The following is a 17371-nucleotide window of genomic DNA, read 5'->3' on the forward strand; positions in this document are numbered from 1 at the left end:
CTCAACATAATTACTACACACCCCGTGCAAGGATGAGAACAATGTACATGGAGACACACAACTGAATAACAAAAATAGCATTAAGTTCTCTTCAGGCAACCTGTGTGAGATGAAATTCCAATGATCAACATCCCAAAAAAACCATGGTCCTACAACTTTGACCCTCAATGTAAAGTATTTGCAAACCAACTGCTAATACTGATTCTCCAAGACTATGACAAGGCTAAGCTAAGTTTCTTTTGGCTAAACAGCAAAGCTACTACAGCAGATGGTTTGCGTGTGCCCCTTGGGAACACCACGGAGGTTGGCTTTGGTACCCTTGAGAAAGGTGTCAGTGCCACTGCTACTGGGGCTCACACACGATGTGTACGTACACACACACACACCCCCGATGCGCACGTTCACACACAGACACACCCGATGCACACATAGACACACACACACGGCGTGTACGTACGCACAGACACACAATGTGTACATACACACACGCAATGTGCGCGTACATACACATGATGTGTACATACGTACACACACACAATGTGCATACACAAACACACAAAATATACAAACACACACGATGTCTATATGTATATACATTTGTCAAAGTGTATTGCTCCTATTCCCCAGAACAGAAGAAAAAGGATCAAGTACTACTTGTTTAAACAAGACTTACCCCTAAATTTAGCATCTGACACTTTACCTGCATATAGCCAGGTCCTTGGGGTCTCCATCTCTCTTAGGTTTCTTAACAGCAGTGCAATTTTCTTGCTTTAACTGGCTTACACAAACATTTTCATCCATCTTTCTTTTTTTAGGGTCTGTTTTTCCTCTTTTTAAGGCAACACTTGTAGTTGCAGAGTCTTCATCCTCTGTTTCTCCTGCTAATTTCCTGCTTCTCTTTTGTTCATTACTTTTTTTACCTTTAATTTGAAGCTTTTTTATCTTTAGCGTTTGACCACTTGCCTACAACAGAAAGAACTGAAATAAGTAGTAACCTAGAAATTACAGAAACCTCTGTTATCACTGTAAGACAGCAATGAAGATCAGAAAGAGAAGCACCAAAACAAATCAAATATTTAATATTAGAGATTACTCCATTTTTGCTCTTTTCTGAAGGCAAATAAGGCTGCAGAAATTCCTGGTACACATGACCTAGGTTCTCAACTTCTGACAATGCAAAAGCATCTGACATTCAAATTACTGAAACAGTACCTAAATTGGCATCATTTTAGACAAACATTAGTCCATTACTAAATGACTGATATAAACATACAAAAAAACTTCACTAAGGTTTTTCTCTGCTTTTTCTTTTAAAACAGATACTTCATTATGAAATTTGAAAGACGAGTAATAAATACATTTTAAAAGAGAAATTAAAAATTATGGTTTCGAATTAGCTTGAAAATTCTGTACCTACTTACACTGAAGAGCCCACAGTTTAGAACAAATAAAACTGTAGCCTTCACTACCACTAAAATGCAAATTAAAGAGAACTACTAATCTCATAATTTAATGGGAGTCCCCCATAAAACATACAGACTACTATTTTCACTGAAAAAAAGCACTGCTAGACCTGTAACTCTACCACATATAATAAAGCAGTCCCCTCATCCTGACAGGAAAGTTACCTTTGCTATGCAGGCAGGACAGAACCAGTCCCCATCTGGGATGGTGCTGATTTTGGGTCTGTGGCAGTAGGTGTGGCAGCCTTTATCACAACCATCACAAAGGAGCAGCAGTTCCTCATTATCTCCCTTTCGACAAATTTGGCAGTACTGTAATTCATGAAAAATGGGTTTAATTCAATTTTTAAAATTTGAAACACATAAATGGTACCTAAATTACCCTTCTCCTTAAAACACACAAATTCACTCTCAAAAATACTTTGATTTTACTTCAATCAGAATCTGCTAATGTTCATATCCATAGAAGAATATATGGAGTATGTAAGGAACTAATTCAAAAGCTACATTTGAGGAACATGTTGGAAAAGCAGTTCATCAATTATAAGACAGTTGTCCCTAGAGCACAAAGAAAGATAGGATTTTTATAATTCATTCATGTTTGTGAGAAGTAAAGGTATACCTATCAAAACCTCTTGGCCCAAACACACTAGCTAAGAAATCTTCTCTTCATTTATGTCCACCTGTATATATATGTTGCTCTTTAATAAAGAACATTTATATTTTACATTTATATTTCCATGTAATATCCAAGGGCCACCATGAACAAATCCAGTAAACCAAAACAAATTACTCCAGCACTTCCTAAAATTCACACTAACTTAAAAATATCTAAACTACTGTCGTTTTTTTTTCATATATTGTGTGATTTTGCTAATCCCTTATTTCTAGACATATTTTTCAGAGCTTTAAAAATCTCCACATATTTTCACCAAATGCATATGTTTACTGGTATCACAGAATATTCTGAGTTAGAAGGAACCCATGAGGGTCATCGAGTCCACCGCTTAAGTGAATGGCCCATCCAGGGATGGAATCCATAACCTTGGCATTATGAGCACCCTGCTCTAACCAACTGTAATTAAATGCAGAAAATATTTAAACCATACTGAGATACATTTTTTTCTGAATAATAAATTACTTCATCTTGAAACATTCCAATGCCTTTTCAGGTGCTCCTACCAAATCTGTAAGCTTTTTGCCCTAAAAATACTGCTTAAAACTAACTGCTATATAAACTCGAAAGTGCAGCCTTACATTACAGCTTTTATGTAAATAATCCTTTAATTACCCAGTATAGGGTATACCCAATATACCCAATATACCCTGTATAGGACTGACAAAAATTTTTAAATTAGAAAAAGGACCACAAATGGAAGAATCACTTTTCCTACCCACCACCTGTCATACTTGATCACATCATAGTCACTATTGCTGTAGTAATAAGTTTTGTTTTCAGGAACTTGAGGTTCAGAGGCCCATGCAAATTTTGACATAACCCCTTTGCGTGCTTTTTTTGTACATGTAGTTGACATAGACTGACTTGCTGCGTGTACCAGGAAACAGATATTTCAGCTCGTCTTCTCATACACTTGCCTAATTTGTATGTTCAGTTGCGAGAACTCTGCATGCAAAGAAGCTGCACATTTAGAGCATATCAACTTGCTGAAAAATGAAATACTTAATGAATACTTAATGAAGGATATATGATGCTGAACCTCCGTAAAACTTGTGTCACAGGTGAGGTTAGAAACACTCCCTTAGAAAGAGGAGGTTTCATCAGATGGAGCAAGAGGATTTTTACCTCCATGTCATCACCAAAGAATAATTACCATCTTAAATAATGTAACCATTTACAAGAGCTTTCTATCTTAGCAAGTTCGGGGTGATGAATTTGGTAAGCAAGGGGCAAAATTTTCCATTAGGCTTATTCATCTGTGCACAATGTACAGTTTAACTGTGTGAGGTTTCACTTGAAGTAATAAGAAATGCATTATTTGACTTAAAATGCCCAAAGTTGGAAAATCAGAGCAAAGAACGGTTTAGATACTTACAACTTTCATAATGGATTTTTCCCATGCTATTGATTTCTGTAACTGCTGAATGCACAGAGCTACCTGGGCAGCACTGCGGGCTTCTGACAGTGCCCTTCTCCACACCCTCAGCCCTGGAGCAATATCCTCTTCAGTTCTGCATTAAAATACAGGCAAATTACATAGGTCACACCCATGTTTGCTCATGTTTAAATGTGGGACAATCATTATCACACTGAAAGCCAAGCAATGACAAAACGTACACAGCCAATAAGTATAAGGTTTAAGCAACTAAATTTCATGTAGTGCACAGACTGTGGCTACGTGCCTCAAAGCTTAGTCACAACCAGTTAAATGTAAGATAACTTTGCAAGATTATTAACAAACGTAACAAAAAAATCTTTACAAAGCACCATGCAGAATAACATGATCCATATGGATCACAGACATACAAGAAAGTACATAGATAACAGGCAATAAGAAAATAGGCTCCAATTAGCAAAGAAGCACAATAATTTTTCAAGTTAATCTCAATAACCTACCCGTCACCATCACCACTAATAGATGGTGCAGGAGCAGGGACAGTAACTGTGCCCACATTATCCAGTTTGATCTGAATGGTGGTACTTAAGGGGCTCTTCAGATACCTTCGCTCTATGTTCCGCTCCAAGTCAGCGAGCCTGGTTACAGCTATATCTAGAGGGTTGTCACTCCTCCGCTCTAGAGAGCTGGCACTGCCTTCTCCGCCTCCAGCACAATCTCCATCGTGCTTCTTGTGCAATCTAGTAATTGACTTATGTTCACGATATACCAAGTCGTCTCTCTCTGATGCAGGTTCAGGACACAGCCAACCCTATGTCAATAGAAAGGTTTGGGCATTTATTGTTTGCTGTTAACTCTGTGTGCAAACACAGGAACTGTTTTATGGAATCAAACTAAGTAACTGAAGCGCTGTTTCCAGTAGATCTTGGTTACTTGTGATCCATCTGTAGAGACATTTTCCAAAATATCCAGAGAACTAAAATAATTAATCAAGAAATAGAAGCATTACCGAACTTTCTGAAAGGACCTTTCTGCAACAGTCTGCATTCTTATCCCCTTGTCAAGTACCCTGTTCTATTGGTTGAAATATCAGAACAGGTCTACCTGTTCAGTAGGCTCAGGAGACAGTACCAGGATACAGCAAAGTAACATCCACACTGCACCCGTACTAGAACCAAACATACACAAATTGATAACCTTACACCCACCTTGGAAAAATTCCAAAATCCAGAGAATTCTTAAGTCTATCACACTCATAACCATTACACGTTCTCCATGGCTCTACAATACTCAGGCAAATTATTCTGATGCACTTGCAGGCATTTCTGAAAGCATTAACAGCAACAATCACACAAACCAGGCAGAAATGTGGCAAACCCCCTGAAAGGTAGGCTCTCTATGTGAAATACAGCCTTTGCATTCAGAGGAGGTTAACAAAATGTACATGAACTGTACTGTATGAGAACACTGTCCAGGAACTCCCATTCTGAGCATCTTCAGCTGAAGACTGAACTGCAATACAATGTTTCAAACACGAACCTCCATAATACTGCACAATTTATTTGCTTCATTTGTAGGCAATTAGGATGGAATAGCAAGGCACTTACCAATACACAAAGACTGCTATCTGCTTTAAATTCTTACCACTTATTTTAAAGCGACATTTTACTGAAAGTTGGTTTTACCTTAACTTGTAAACTAGCTGATGCAACTCTCCTCTCTAGATCTTCCACCTGCTGAAGAATAGCAAGATCCATCTCCATAGCTTGTTCTTCTACTGACCAGTTTTCCACAACATCCCGAGTTACCTGGTTATCTTCGTTTTCATTGGTATCAATAATTGCAACTGTATTTGAGAATCACATTTTTATTATTTTAATTAGCCTTACAACTGCACTGGTAAATTCAAGCTGATTTACCCATCACTCCAATCAAATGCTGAAGAACTGTTGTAGAAGCATACTATTCTTAAAATACCCAATATGGACAACATATTCTGTATGCTTTCAAACTTGCAACTTAAAGGCAAGAAGGGGAAAGAAAGGCCAAGTGTCACAGAGATGGAAAGAGCTTCAGAAGGTTACCAGAGCTTAAGAAGGCTACTTATACCACTAGTACTATTTATATTACGTGGCATTTCCCTAATCCAGTAACTTTCCAGAACAAGGCTGGTGATAAGGAGCCTTTACCTTTTTTCTCCAACCATTACTTTAACTCTCTGGCTAAACATACCCCAAAGAGCTCCATGCCAGCTGTCTGGTGCCCCAACACCATGCGTAACATAAATATCAACTACATACCATCCTTGTTTTTGATGCAGGCCAGAGTGATATAATCCATGTGTTTCTGTATTTGCTTTTGTAAGGCCTTTTCTCTTATTCCCCTGAGATGCAGCACTTTAAGCAAAGATTTTAGGTCCTCTGGATCAGTAATCCTCCACCACCCATACTGCATTTCTAAATCAAGATAAGCATATAAACAATTTGCAGGTGCTCTTTTCTTATGTGATCACACATGATCAGATTAGAAAATCAACAGGCAAATTACTAAAAAAAATTGTAGCATGATGGAGGCACTTCAGAAATTATCATCTTAGTGTTGCATTACACTTACCTTCTGGTATAGGCTTTGGGTTAGGATAATCTACAGGCTTGGCTACTTCAGCTGCTGTAGAAGGGGTAGAAGATATTCTTTCAGCTTGTAGTGCTGGTGATTCGCTTTTTGCAGGAACACTAGATGCCAAGAATGAGTTACCATTCACTTCTGATAACCCCAGCCCTGATCCAAGAGCAGGTAAAGGAGATGGAAATGGAACATTTGAAGTAAGAACTCCTGTAGGCCATCCACAAAACTGAAGTCCCATTATAGGTAGTCCTGTCTTCATCTGCTACAGAGCACAACTACCATTACTATAACCAAGAAACCTGAATTATGATTAGGATGCTATTTGTCAAACAATAATCAGAAAGCAAAGAGAGCCTTTACTCAGTACTTGAATTAATTAACAGAAAAACGAATATCATACTGACATGTAATATTTCTTATTAGGGCCTGGTCAATGGTAAAAACCAGTAGCTTCTAAAGATAGGGTTTGGTGTGTTACACTTCCAAAAATTAGTTTGTATTTACTTGCTTTTCACTTAATACCAGTAGCCAACACCTTAAAAGCCAAATTATTTCCTGCAATACACGTACAAAATACCATACATTGGCTTACCTGAAACATCATAATCTACTATGATAAAACTTCTGTATTTAGTTACTAGCATTTAGAAACAGAAAAAAAAGAAGAAAAAAAAAGAAAATAAAGAAATGCAGATATATAATGATTGCAGTTCTGTGAAATCATTTGTATAAACAGACATCCTGCCCAAATAAGCTCTGCAAATTCAAGCCATTAAAAAATTAATTTATTTACCTGCAGCGGTGACAGTGCAAAAGGACTTAGTCCCATGGGATTCTGTGCAGAGGCTGAGCCCAGAAGAGGAGATGGAACAGGGGAGGGTGACTTCGATGGTGGATGTGAGTGAGGAGTGAGTGGAGCTGCAGTGGCTGCTGTGTCCACACGGGTCACGGAGGTGTCATCACAGGGCACCCGTGGTAACAGGCTGAACCACTGTCTGCTCTTCTCACTAAGAGTCTTTAACAACTGATCGTTTGCAATTAGTGGAGAACTGTAAAACTTTCCTGTCCCACTGGCATTAGGACTGAAAAGATTACTAGAATCAGACTTCTCGACGGAGCTTTGTGATGCAGGGGGTTGCAGACTGCAGAGAGAGTTTTTTGAATTACTTGGGTAAGATAATGTGCAGCCATTTGCTGCACTGCCATTAGGTTTTGGGGACATAGTGTCAGACTCAGGTGGCATTTTTGCTACCTCTAACAGTTTGCTCAATTTTGAAAATGACCCAGGCTTTTGTAAAAACAGGTTAGTGCTGTCCTTTTCTTTTAGATTTTCCTTTTGCTCACAGTGAGTTGTAGCTAAGCAATGTAATTTTTCTTCTGTTTCAAATTCTTCTTCTTTGATATGCATACTTTCTTCCTTTTTTAACTTCTCTTTTTCTTTCGCTATTTCTTCTAGACCTAAAAAGGTACAAGAAGCACAGGTTACCTGTAACAGATCAACTAGTTTACAAAGGTTTTATAATTATACTTTGAATTTAAAATTACTTCCTTTTTGGCTCAACATGTGTTAGATTCCCATGTCTTTGCTATTGTTGCTGTTGTTAATGAAATCCCTTTTCACTTTGCAGCACACTGTGCAGAAGAAACTAGTTTCTAGGCCTACAGATTTAAACACTACTGAACACCTCTAGGAAAAACCACCTCAACACAGCTAGCACGCTACTGGATTCACATATCTGAAGCAGTCTGCCAGTGAAAATCTTTGAAAGGGACAAATTTTTGCCAACTTTCTTTTTGCAGGACTCCACATGCCTCATGGAGAAGCCTGTCCAGTGATATCAAGGGAGTGCAAAGCTTACAGCCCTACATTTATTTTTGCAACTGACTGTTTCATTAAATACACAGCCAACTACAGAACCAAAATACCTGTTACAAAATCAAATATTCCCCAAACACTGAAATAACATTAAATATTTTACTTCTTTCAATACAGATCGCTAACAACTTTGACTGTGCAACAATATCAACAGCCTGTGAAGTTAAATACTCTTTCAAGAGCTACCCAGCATGATTGGAACTCTCCATAAACTAAGCAGACAGCGAATACCTAAGAAATTTAAAGTACAGCAAGCAGAAGCTGATTAAAAAATCAAGTTTCTTCAAACATATGAGATGTAAAAGCTCTGAAGATCTACCTTTAACAAAAGGAAAACTTTTTCTCTTCTTTGCATTACTAGTCTTTCTTAACCATTTCTCTTCTACCCTTATACTGACTGCCAATTCAGACAAAAAGTCTTTAAAAGTATACAATGATTTTAAATAGAGAACTGTTAGCATGAGGGGAAGGAGGTAGAAAATCCAACTCCTTATTTTATGTTAATCAGATACTGCAGTCACAAATAAACACATGACTTACAGTTCATGGCAGGCACATCTGAAGATGTTTACTTGCTGCCGAAAAACTGTAATTTCTACAAAGAAAAGTACATCCCCTCCTATTAAAACTTCAAAATGTGTTCACATTTATGGTCTGTATTAAGATATAAACAATTTGAGTATCAGCATAAGCATGAAAATGGCAACAAAAAAGGGAAGAGAAGTATTGTTTAAATGGACAGATCATTCAAGACTTTATGTCTCCTATTTCCAAGGGTTAGGGAATTAGAAATAGATAAACTGTAGAATTTGCATGAAGAGGGCAAACTAAGAGCTGAGGGGAAGAGGAGGTAGGTGAGAATTTAAGAACATATCTGTTTTCCTTTTCAGGGAGATTAAACCTTCATTAAGACAACATTAAAAAACAGAGGTTTGCCCTACAGCTCCTAGGTAAATCTTCTGTGTGGGTTTGTTTATGTAGGGCTTTTTGCTATTTTAAGACAGGTAAGTGTATGTAATTATCTTCATTGTTTACCATTTCCAAAGTGTTTGGGGATTCATCTGGTTAAAACATAATGAAATACAGCAAACCAAAGAAATGCAAGCTGCACATTCTGTGTGCAGCTACTCAAGCATAGAGCACAATTTAATGTGGAGCACGAGACAGAGAGGAAAGTACCTTTTTATGCTGCCCATTTAAGAAAGATAATTTCATGATCATGATTACAATTAAGTTCTATGGCTTATTTTTGGACCCCAAACCAGGCTCAAATTTCCTACTATGCCACACTGTTACAGTTGAACAACTCTCTAGAATGATACAATTCTCATGAGATCATGCAATTCTGATGTGCATCAGATTTTTTTCTTGTTATTTTGTGAGGCTAACAATATGACAGAAATGAGGTTTTGGTTCATCTATGTGAAAATCAGAAAGGATCTTCTATGGCCAAAACAAAGGTTTATGTTTAAAAATTCTAATACCAACAAAAAAAGTCAGATTAAGACATAATTTCTGCAACCCTCCAATTAAAAATGCATGAAAAATTCAACCACAGCTAATATACAACTATTATAATCCAAAATTACATTTTAGTTTTAGCAAATTGATTTCAGCAATCGCTGATTAAAGAAAGATCAGTTGGTAAAATACAGACACTAAATCATGTGGTTGATTAGAAAACAAGGTACTTCACTGCATGAAAGTAATTATCATATTTTTGCAGACATCCATCGTATCTTCATGCACAGAATAGTTGTGCATCTGCAGAAAATCTGAGCATGACAATTTTTTTCTGCATTCTATGGTCTTTCTAATTTTCATACAGAGGTCATTGCCATAGGGAAAGGTGAAAGAGTTCAGAAAAAGTCAAAAAACTTTGCAGGTAGGTAAAAGCATAACCTGTAGAAGTACAACAACTGAAAACTTCCAAAATACCAATCCTCATTTTGAAAGGTATTACCTAATGTTTCATAACCAGAAAGAGATACAGGAGAACCACGTGAGTGGAGAGCTCTATTGGCAGCAGCCTGAGGACATCTGCCTGAGGGTGAAGACCCTGCTGCACAGAGCCAGTGCCTCTGGACATGGGCAGCATGTCTTGGCCTTGTGTGTTTGTGCGTCTCTGTGTACTGCCATCCCTTTATGGCTCTTACCTTCACCACTTTCCATGCCTTCTACAAAAATCCCACCACACTGGGGCAGGATCCAGTACCGGCGCCTGTAACGGTCCTGACCAAACATCATTGAACGCAAACAGTGCGAAGCTTCAAATAACTTCTTTCTGTACTGGCTTTGTTGCTATTTAAAAAAGGGAGAGCATTATAAGTAAGTGGGGAGAAAATAATCTCATTATTACAGAAAACATCTGGCTGCCAGACTGAACAGAAGTTCCAGGGTCAGACAAGGAGGCCCTCTCAGAGATTTGGGACAGTGGTGTGTTTGTGTGTTGTGATATTCTACTCACAGTCACTGCCTTGATGATTTTACTTACAAAGCTTCCTTAAAAAAATCAGTTAAAGCACTCCCTGGCTCAGCCTAGGTTAATCAGTTTTCCTCTAAAAACACACTGCAGTGGCGCACCTTCTCTTTTTATCCCTGACTCTCATAAAGCAGTGGATCAAAGAAAGATTTTACTGCACAAGAACAACAGAAATCCTAACAATTACACAGCATCAGCATATGGTAAACAGAGCCCTGAATGCAGACGACAGTACAACTGCTGATGGGAGACTAGTGAGATATTTTAACTCTTCATAAAAGAATGACAACAACAATATACAAAAATAAACTGTCTTTGAACATAACGCAGCTGTTTGAGGGGGCCAACAAGAACTTCAGTTTGTTTATTCAGTTCTTGTTCTGCTAAATTGACACTGCTGGGAGTCAGATGGAATCCTGGACTGCTAATTTACTGCAATTTAGAACACGAGAGAAACCAACACACAAAGTCTTAAATGACAAATTTTCTAATAGGAACAATTAAAAGATGGGCCATGAATACCCCTAATTACAGCATTACATCTTCCTCATTTACATTTCTCCTCCTAGTCTATTCAAAATATTCTTCCTATTCTTTCAAAATGTGAAGACCAGACAGCTCTGTATTGGCATGGGACACAGCTGCAGAAATCAGGATGGAAAGGAGGGCATGAGAACCACAATCCATTGTATAAATGAAACCATTGCTTCTCATGCAACATTTGTCAGCACTTCCTAAGATCAACAAACAGGAATATATGAAGTAGATCTGGATAAAAATTACATTACTTTTTTTTTTTTCTGAAGTGCAAATATATTATCAGCTATTACAATTAACTGCCTTTTGAATGACCTCCACTTAGTGCCACCAGACTGAACTCACAATTCAGGTTTCATGAATCAGAGTATCATTCAAACTTTCACAGAACAAGAGCAGATACTGATTTCAATTTATGTGAAGTTGAAGCACTGAAAATGATGTTTAATATACTAACTCATGACACCCAGTGATCATGTTCATAGTAGAAAAAAGAGTAATGATCGCTCACCTTTGTCAGTTTTTCAATCTGCTTCTCTAGTTCTTCAACACTTGCTGCCTGGTCCCCATCATCCTATAACCATCAAATTTATTTCATAAATTCATAGATAAAATCATACTACTATGTCTTATCATTACTACAGGAAAGAGATATAACAGAAAATGAGAGGAAAATACTAAAGAGAAAAAAAAAACAGAGTTCAAATTGTGTGCTTGTCCAATACATTTCACTAGCAACAACTTAACTTAAAAGAGGCTACACCTTGAATCTTTTCAAACCACCCCAGATGTGGACAAAGGAGAAAGCTCATGTTTGCTAAAAACTGGAAGTAACTTAGTTTGTGCATGAATTTACACTACAGAATTTAATCTTAGTTTCTATGGAGCTTTTTAGATAGTCAAAATAATTTTAAGTGTTTCTCATGCATGAAATAATTGCATCTCCTAATATCCTATGAGTAAATCTTTGATCAGTCCACATTTGCATTTTATTTCCATGTCTATATGAAATTGCAGAGCCACTTTAAATTATAACTCTGCTATAAAAGTTAGAGCATCAATCCTGCTGATTTTTGAAGAATGCGCTCATGATTAAGTCTGTGGTTGCCTTCTTCTTTCCTGTTTAAAAATGAGTCTTTTCCATGATAAGAGTTTAAACTTAGTTGAAGAAAATCTTTGGAGATAACAGTAAGTTGCCAAAAGAACATGGCCAAAACCATCCACACCGTAAGATACAAGTCTTGTGTTTCTTGGCTCCGCAAAAGTGTACCAGTGAAAAAAGCCTTCTGAACATACCACATCGAATACAAATGCAATGAACTTCTGGTAGATCTGGAATTTTGTCTATGAAACGCCCAGTGCACCAACACAGGAGATTGTACAAGAGAGAAAAGGATTAAGGGATGGACTTGAGATTATAAATCTAAATATTACTCTTTTTAATCCTGAATTATTTTTATGAATTTTGGGCTGTCCTCCAAGGTATTCTCTTAAATTCATACAAATTCTAGTACTTGAAACAAACCCAGAATAACAGCACAAAGAGCTCTTCCTACTCTAGAAATTAGCTGGGTTTTTAATTAAGGATGTATGCAAAGATCTGAGCTCACGTAAGTTGGATACATGCATTGTTCAAGCAGTCTTAAAAACCTCTGAACCTTGCATGAACGGATTACTTTCTGTTTGCCAGAAAACATCCAGTGCATAAAATGTAGGGCATAAAATGCTTTAAAATGTAGTCTTTTCTATTGCTTATGCCTTGTATCAGGTTCCATCAAGTGGAAGCCTGTGCATTTCCATTAAAAATCAGCTCAACAAGGCAAAAATCTTTCAGTGATACTTCCTGTATTGTATCTGGCACTGACAAACAAAATTTATCATCTTGTGATCAAATACAGTCAGGCAGTAACTACCTGGCGGAAGTTGTGAAAAAAATACACAGGAAGATCACTCAAGCTTCACAACAGAGAATGTTAAATGTAACTTTATTGTTCTGTTTTTTAGTTAACAAAATAATAAAAACTAATAAAAATTTAAAAATATTGGAGGCAAGTTATTCTTCCCTCCTTTTTATGGCAACATTTTGGGGAAACAGTGCCATATTACAAGCAAACAGAAGGAAAGCAAGTTTTAGCTTATTTGCAAATAACGTTTCACTATACTGACAATTCCCCACCTCATCCTCACAAACTTCTGCCTTCTTTCCTTTTTTATCATCTTTGTCCTCTTCATCCTCATCATCCTCATCTGCCTGATCATCGCTGTCATCATCGTCGTCGTCGTCGTCGTCGCTGTCGCCTCCCTTCCGCCGGCGCTTGCGGCCGGGCGTGGGGGTCTCCAAGGAATGGGGCTCCTCGCCTCCGTCCCCACTACCCGCAGCGTCTCTCTTACCAGTTTTCTTGGCATGAATGATTCTAAGCCTTGGGACACATGAGAAAGAGTGAAATGATGGACTGTGTATGTAGCGTGAACATACCTGTCTTCCTGAGATTGAAAGAAAATCATCAATTTCAGATTTAAATTAGAGCTTCTGATCTATCATGACAGTGTATTTTCTCAATACTTATTGTCACTAGTCAACAAGAAAAACTGAGGTTATAAAACCCTTACAACTCGTGACTCTGTTCTGGATAGACTTTGTTTCTCCCAGGTCAACTTTATTGTGCAACTGTTCAGAAGAAATGAAACACAGGAGAGATTTTGAGAAGTCAGGAAAGATGATACAGAAGAAAGAACCATTTCAACTTATTTATCGTTAATTTAATGCATTTAAGAACATGATGGCAAAATACCTGTGTCTGACCCACAGAGGAAAAGGCAAAAATCCTCACTTGGAAGTATGAAATTATATACACTGCATGGCAATAGCAAGGTTGAAAACCTTGGGTTTTTTGTTTTTTTTTTTTTCTTTTTAAAGATTTTTAAGAACTTTAAATATTATTTGACTTTCGTCCTTTAGCTGAACTTTTTATTCTAAGGTATACTTTTTTTTCTGGGGAATTTAGTTACCTCAACTACAAAAGATTACTCAAACTGTCATTTTTCCTTTTATGAAAGAAAAGGGAAACTTACATACCAGTTATTATGGTTGTAGTAGACCTCCTTCTTCTATAAAACCCCTATAAGACAAGATTCCACACAGCAAAAATTACAGTTCCACCTATCAGGGAGCTTGCAGGCAAACATGCTGAACCACAGGAGGTATAAATAGCCAGGCTGAACCAGTCACTTATCACGCAGACCAAAAACGCAACTGACTTAGAAGAGATTCATAAACGTGTAGAAAAGACAAAGATTTTGTAAGAGATGACTGAAGAAGGTAGGATGGGAAAAGCAGAACGGTAACGACAAACACAATTACCAGGACGTAATTTTTCCTTGTCGTACTCCTCTCTCTTCCCATCCTACAGAACAATATTCCATACAGCAAGTGGCTACAAGTAGAATGAGTGCTGTCCAAGTACTGGCTCCAAGGAATACTGACACATGGACTAGCTTTCTAAAACACTGCTAACCAGAGCCAGTTCTCAACAGCACAGACTGAAATGAAGGTGTCACTGTTCAACTGGGAGCAGCGCTTTTTTTAGAAAAAGACTGTTAGCCAAGAAATCATCAAGGGGACTTGAAAACTGCTGGGCTTTGGATTTTTTTGGGTGTAGTTTTGTTGTTGCTGTTGTTTTGTTTTGGGTTTTTATGCACTGGTTAATCCACTGGAGAATATATAAAGTTTTATACATTTATTTTTCTCATATCAAATGGATGTTTACCTATTATAGTGATTTAAAGTATCTCTAAAAAAAAAAAAAAAAACCAAAAAAACAAAAAACAAAAACCTCAGGCCTTTCATTGAATTTGGAAGCAAATACCATTTTCAAGTATGGTGCAAAAACCCTCAGTCTCACTGAGCATCAATACCACTCAGGCTATTGATTAAGTTTTTCAGAAAACAAATTTCCTTTTTACAAGGGTAACTTCAAGCCTCTGCACGTAAATTGGAAATTCCTGCCAATACACAGGAAATAACTACCAAAATCACTAGTCGATGACTGGATTGACTGCTGCAACACTGGATGATTTTAGAGAAAATTTACATACACTAAGATAATCTTGAAGACAATTCAGTAATAAAGCTGGCAAGTGAATGTTCAATGATCTGCAAACAGCGCTTTCATATACCTAAAGGGAATCAGAAGAAACAAAAAAGGCTACTTTTGCTGAAAGCAAAAATAAAGATGCAATGTTGTCAAGCACTAAAGGAAGACTGCACCACATACTGCAAGTTATCAAGCATGCAAATAAACCAAAGATGCTCTCCTCTGGTAGCACCACAAGCAGAAGGCAGCAGCAGTCCCTACTCAAAGTAGCACAGAGGCAGAAACCAACACCAGCATAACTTTAAAAATGTTCAAGAAGCAGCATGATTCTTCTTTTGCTACCTACACATATGGCTCACAGAGAGAAAAAAACAGTCACTTAGGAAACTGTTCCTTCTCGCTTTTAGGTATGGACCAAGCCTGTATCTGCAACTGCTGAGAGAATTATGAAGTCTACTGGCCTATAAAAAGAGTGAGTTGCCCATCAGAGAACCAAATGATTGACTTAAGCCTGCTCTAATCTGATCTATAATGCTTACTAGATCACAGAAGGAAAATTCACCTTCTGACTTAGTTTTCATGCCTTCCATGTAATTTTTGCATGTAAGTATTAGGTAGTACCAAAGCAAAGAAATTCTGAACATTGTACTTTCAATATACTTCTAATACACTTCACCTTGCATCTCAAAAAAAGACAGTTTGGCAAATCAGCAGTAGCATCTCCTACCCAAACTCAGGGTGTAACTTCTCCCCTTAGTGACGCTGCTTTTGTTACACCATCATCATTTAGAGTTGAAATGGTTTCATTCAATAGAAATTAACTTATACTTACAAAGCATACCATAAGAACTTAACTTACAGAGCGTACCATAGCACTGGCGTGTTAAAAGAACACTGTTGCAGTGAAAAACTTGTTTCAAGTCCTGTGAAAAACTGCATTATTACCTAATTCTTTAAGAGGCTGTATTTCATTTTTATTCTGTTTAATGTTGATCTGGCTACAAAAGAGATGCCAAAGAGAAGACATGTAATGGCAAAGGAGATGCTGAGACTTTGATTATCTAGTTGGTTTTTTTTTATTAAATAAATCACAGAATCATCTCAGGTGAGAGTCTGACCACAGCTGTCACACAAAAAGCACAAAGAAAGATGAGTTGATGAGATAGGTGCCTTATCAAAAAAACAGATTAGTAGCAAGATTCACATCGAAATGTGACAGAGAAGGAATTAGATGCAACCCCTCACTGACCACCAGCTAAGCAGAAACACTCCAGGCAGTTCAGAACACGATTTCCAACCATACATATTACACTTATTAAGATCTTCGAGGGAAGGAGGCAAAAAAGAGGGAAGAATGGGGAAAGGCGTGAGAGGGAAACATCCCTGAAAACAAAATACAATGACTCAGTCTTCCAGCCTGGGATTTTACTGTTGCTTATTTGCATCTGTCAAGCACAGGCTTTTGTATTTGTTTTTGCCCTCCTCCCCAGCTGAGAAGCTTATGACATTAAAAAGTGAGAAAAAAAAAAATCCTTCACTGTACACATGTGATGCAGACAGAATCTTTTCTCATCCTCCTTGGACATACTTGCAGCCAGCCTGGACACAGTGGTTTGAAGACTAACAACAGCAAACACTGGCCAAGCAGGCTGAGATTAAATAAATCAATTCCTCAGCATCTGTTAATAATCCCCTACACACTTCCCAGAGGGGTGGCACAGAAAGGTCTGTAGAAAAGAGGTCACAGCTGCTGACCACACAGCAAGTACTCCACTAACCAGGTATTCCCATGCAAAATTGTTTGAGACAGGGATGCTTAAAAATTAGACCAAGATGTGAATGGATGGCAAAGATAGCATGTAAGGATTAAGTCTGGAAGCAGCAAAAAGAAGATTGACGTGTACAGATTTCTTTTCAGAGAAGCCCCAGAACACTTGTAAGGCTGTATGGAAAACACAACTGACATGATAAAGAAGAAAATATTGTTTAAAATTGATTGAAGAAGGCTATTCCAGAACCTTGTTGGAATTCATCAGTAAAAGCGGAAAATTAAAAAAAATTTGAATCAAAGATTGAGGGAGAGGAATCAAGCCCAGTGAATTCAAAGAAGCAGAAGAGCAACATTTCTGAGCTCCGCTGCAATACTTGCACTCAAAAATATGGACAGCACTACTAGAACCCAAAATCCACACCTGAGGGGAAAAAAACCAAGAAAGAGG

At 37.6% G+C, this 17371-nt stretch overlaps 1 protein-coding gene across 1 annotated transcript in view; it reads right to left on the reverse strand.

Moving 5' to 3' along the window:
- BAZ2B (bromodomain adjacent to zinc finger domain 2B) overlaps nucleotides 1-17371 on the reverse strand; it is a 63361-nt gene that overhangs the window by 4133 nt on the left and 41857 nt on the right. The window contains exons 23-33 of the mRNA XM_062498006.1: nucleotides 13235-13478; nucleotides 11570-11632; nucleotides 10196-10340; nucleotides 6957-7621; nucleotides 6152-6425; nucleotides 5839-5994; nucleotides 5224-5384; nucleotides 4039-4349; nucleotides 3518-3653; nucleotides 1629-1775; nucleotides 701-963 (exon numbers count right to left, since the gene is read on the reverse strand). Coding sequence (XP_062353990.1) covers nucleotides 701-963; nucleotides 1629-1775; nucleotides 3518-3653; nucleotides 4039-4349; nucleotides 5224-5384; nucleotides 5839-5994; nucleotides 6152-6425; nucleotides 6957-7621; nucleotides 10196-10340; nucleotides 11570-11632; nucleotides 13235-13478 — 2565 coding nt within the window. The remainder of the gene's footprint in view (nucleotides 1-700; nucleotides 964-1628; nucleotides 1776-3517; nucleotides 3654-4038; nucleotides 4350-5223; nucleotides 5385-5838; nucleotides 5995-6151; nucleotides 6426-6956; nucleotides 7622-10195; nucleotides 10341-11569; nucleotides 11633-13234; nucleotides 13479-17371) is intronic.

Source organism: Cinclus cinclus, chromosome 9 (assembly GCF_963662255.1).
Source record: "Cinclus cinclus chromosome 9, bCinCin1.1, whole genome shotgun sequence".
Classification (NCBI taxonomy): Eukaryota; Metazoa; Chordata; class Aves; order Passeriformes; family Cinclidae; genus Cinclus; species Cinclus cinclus.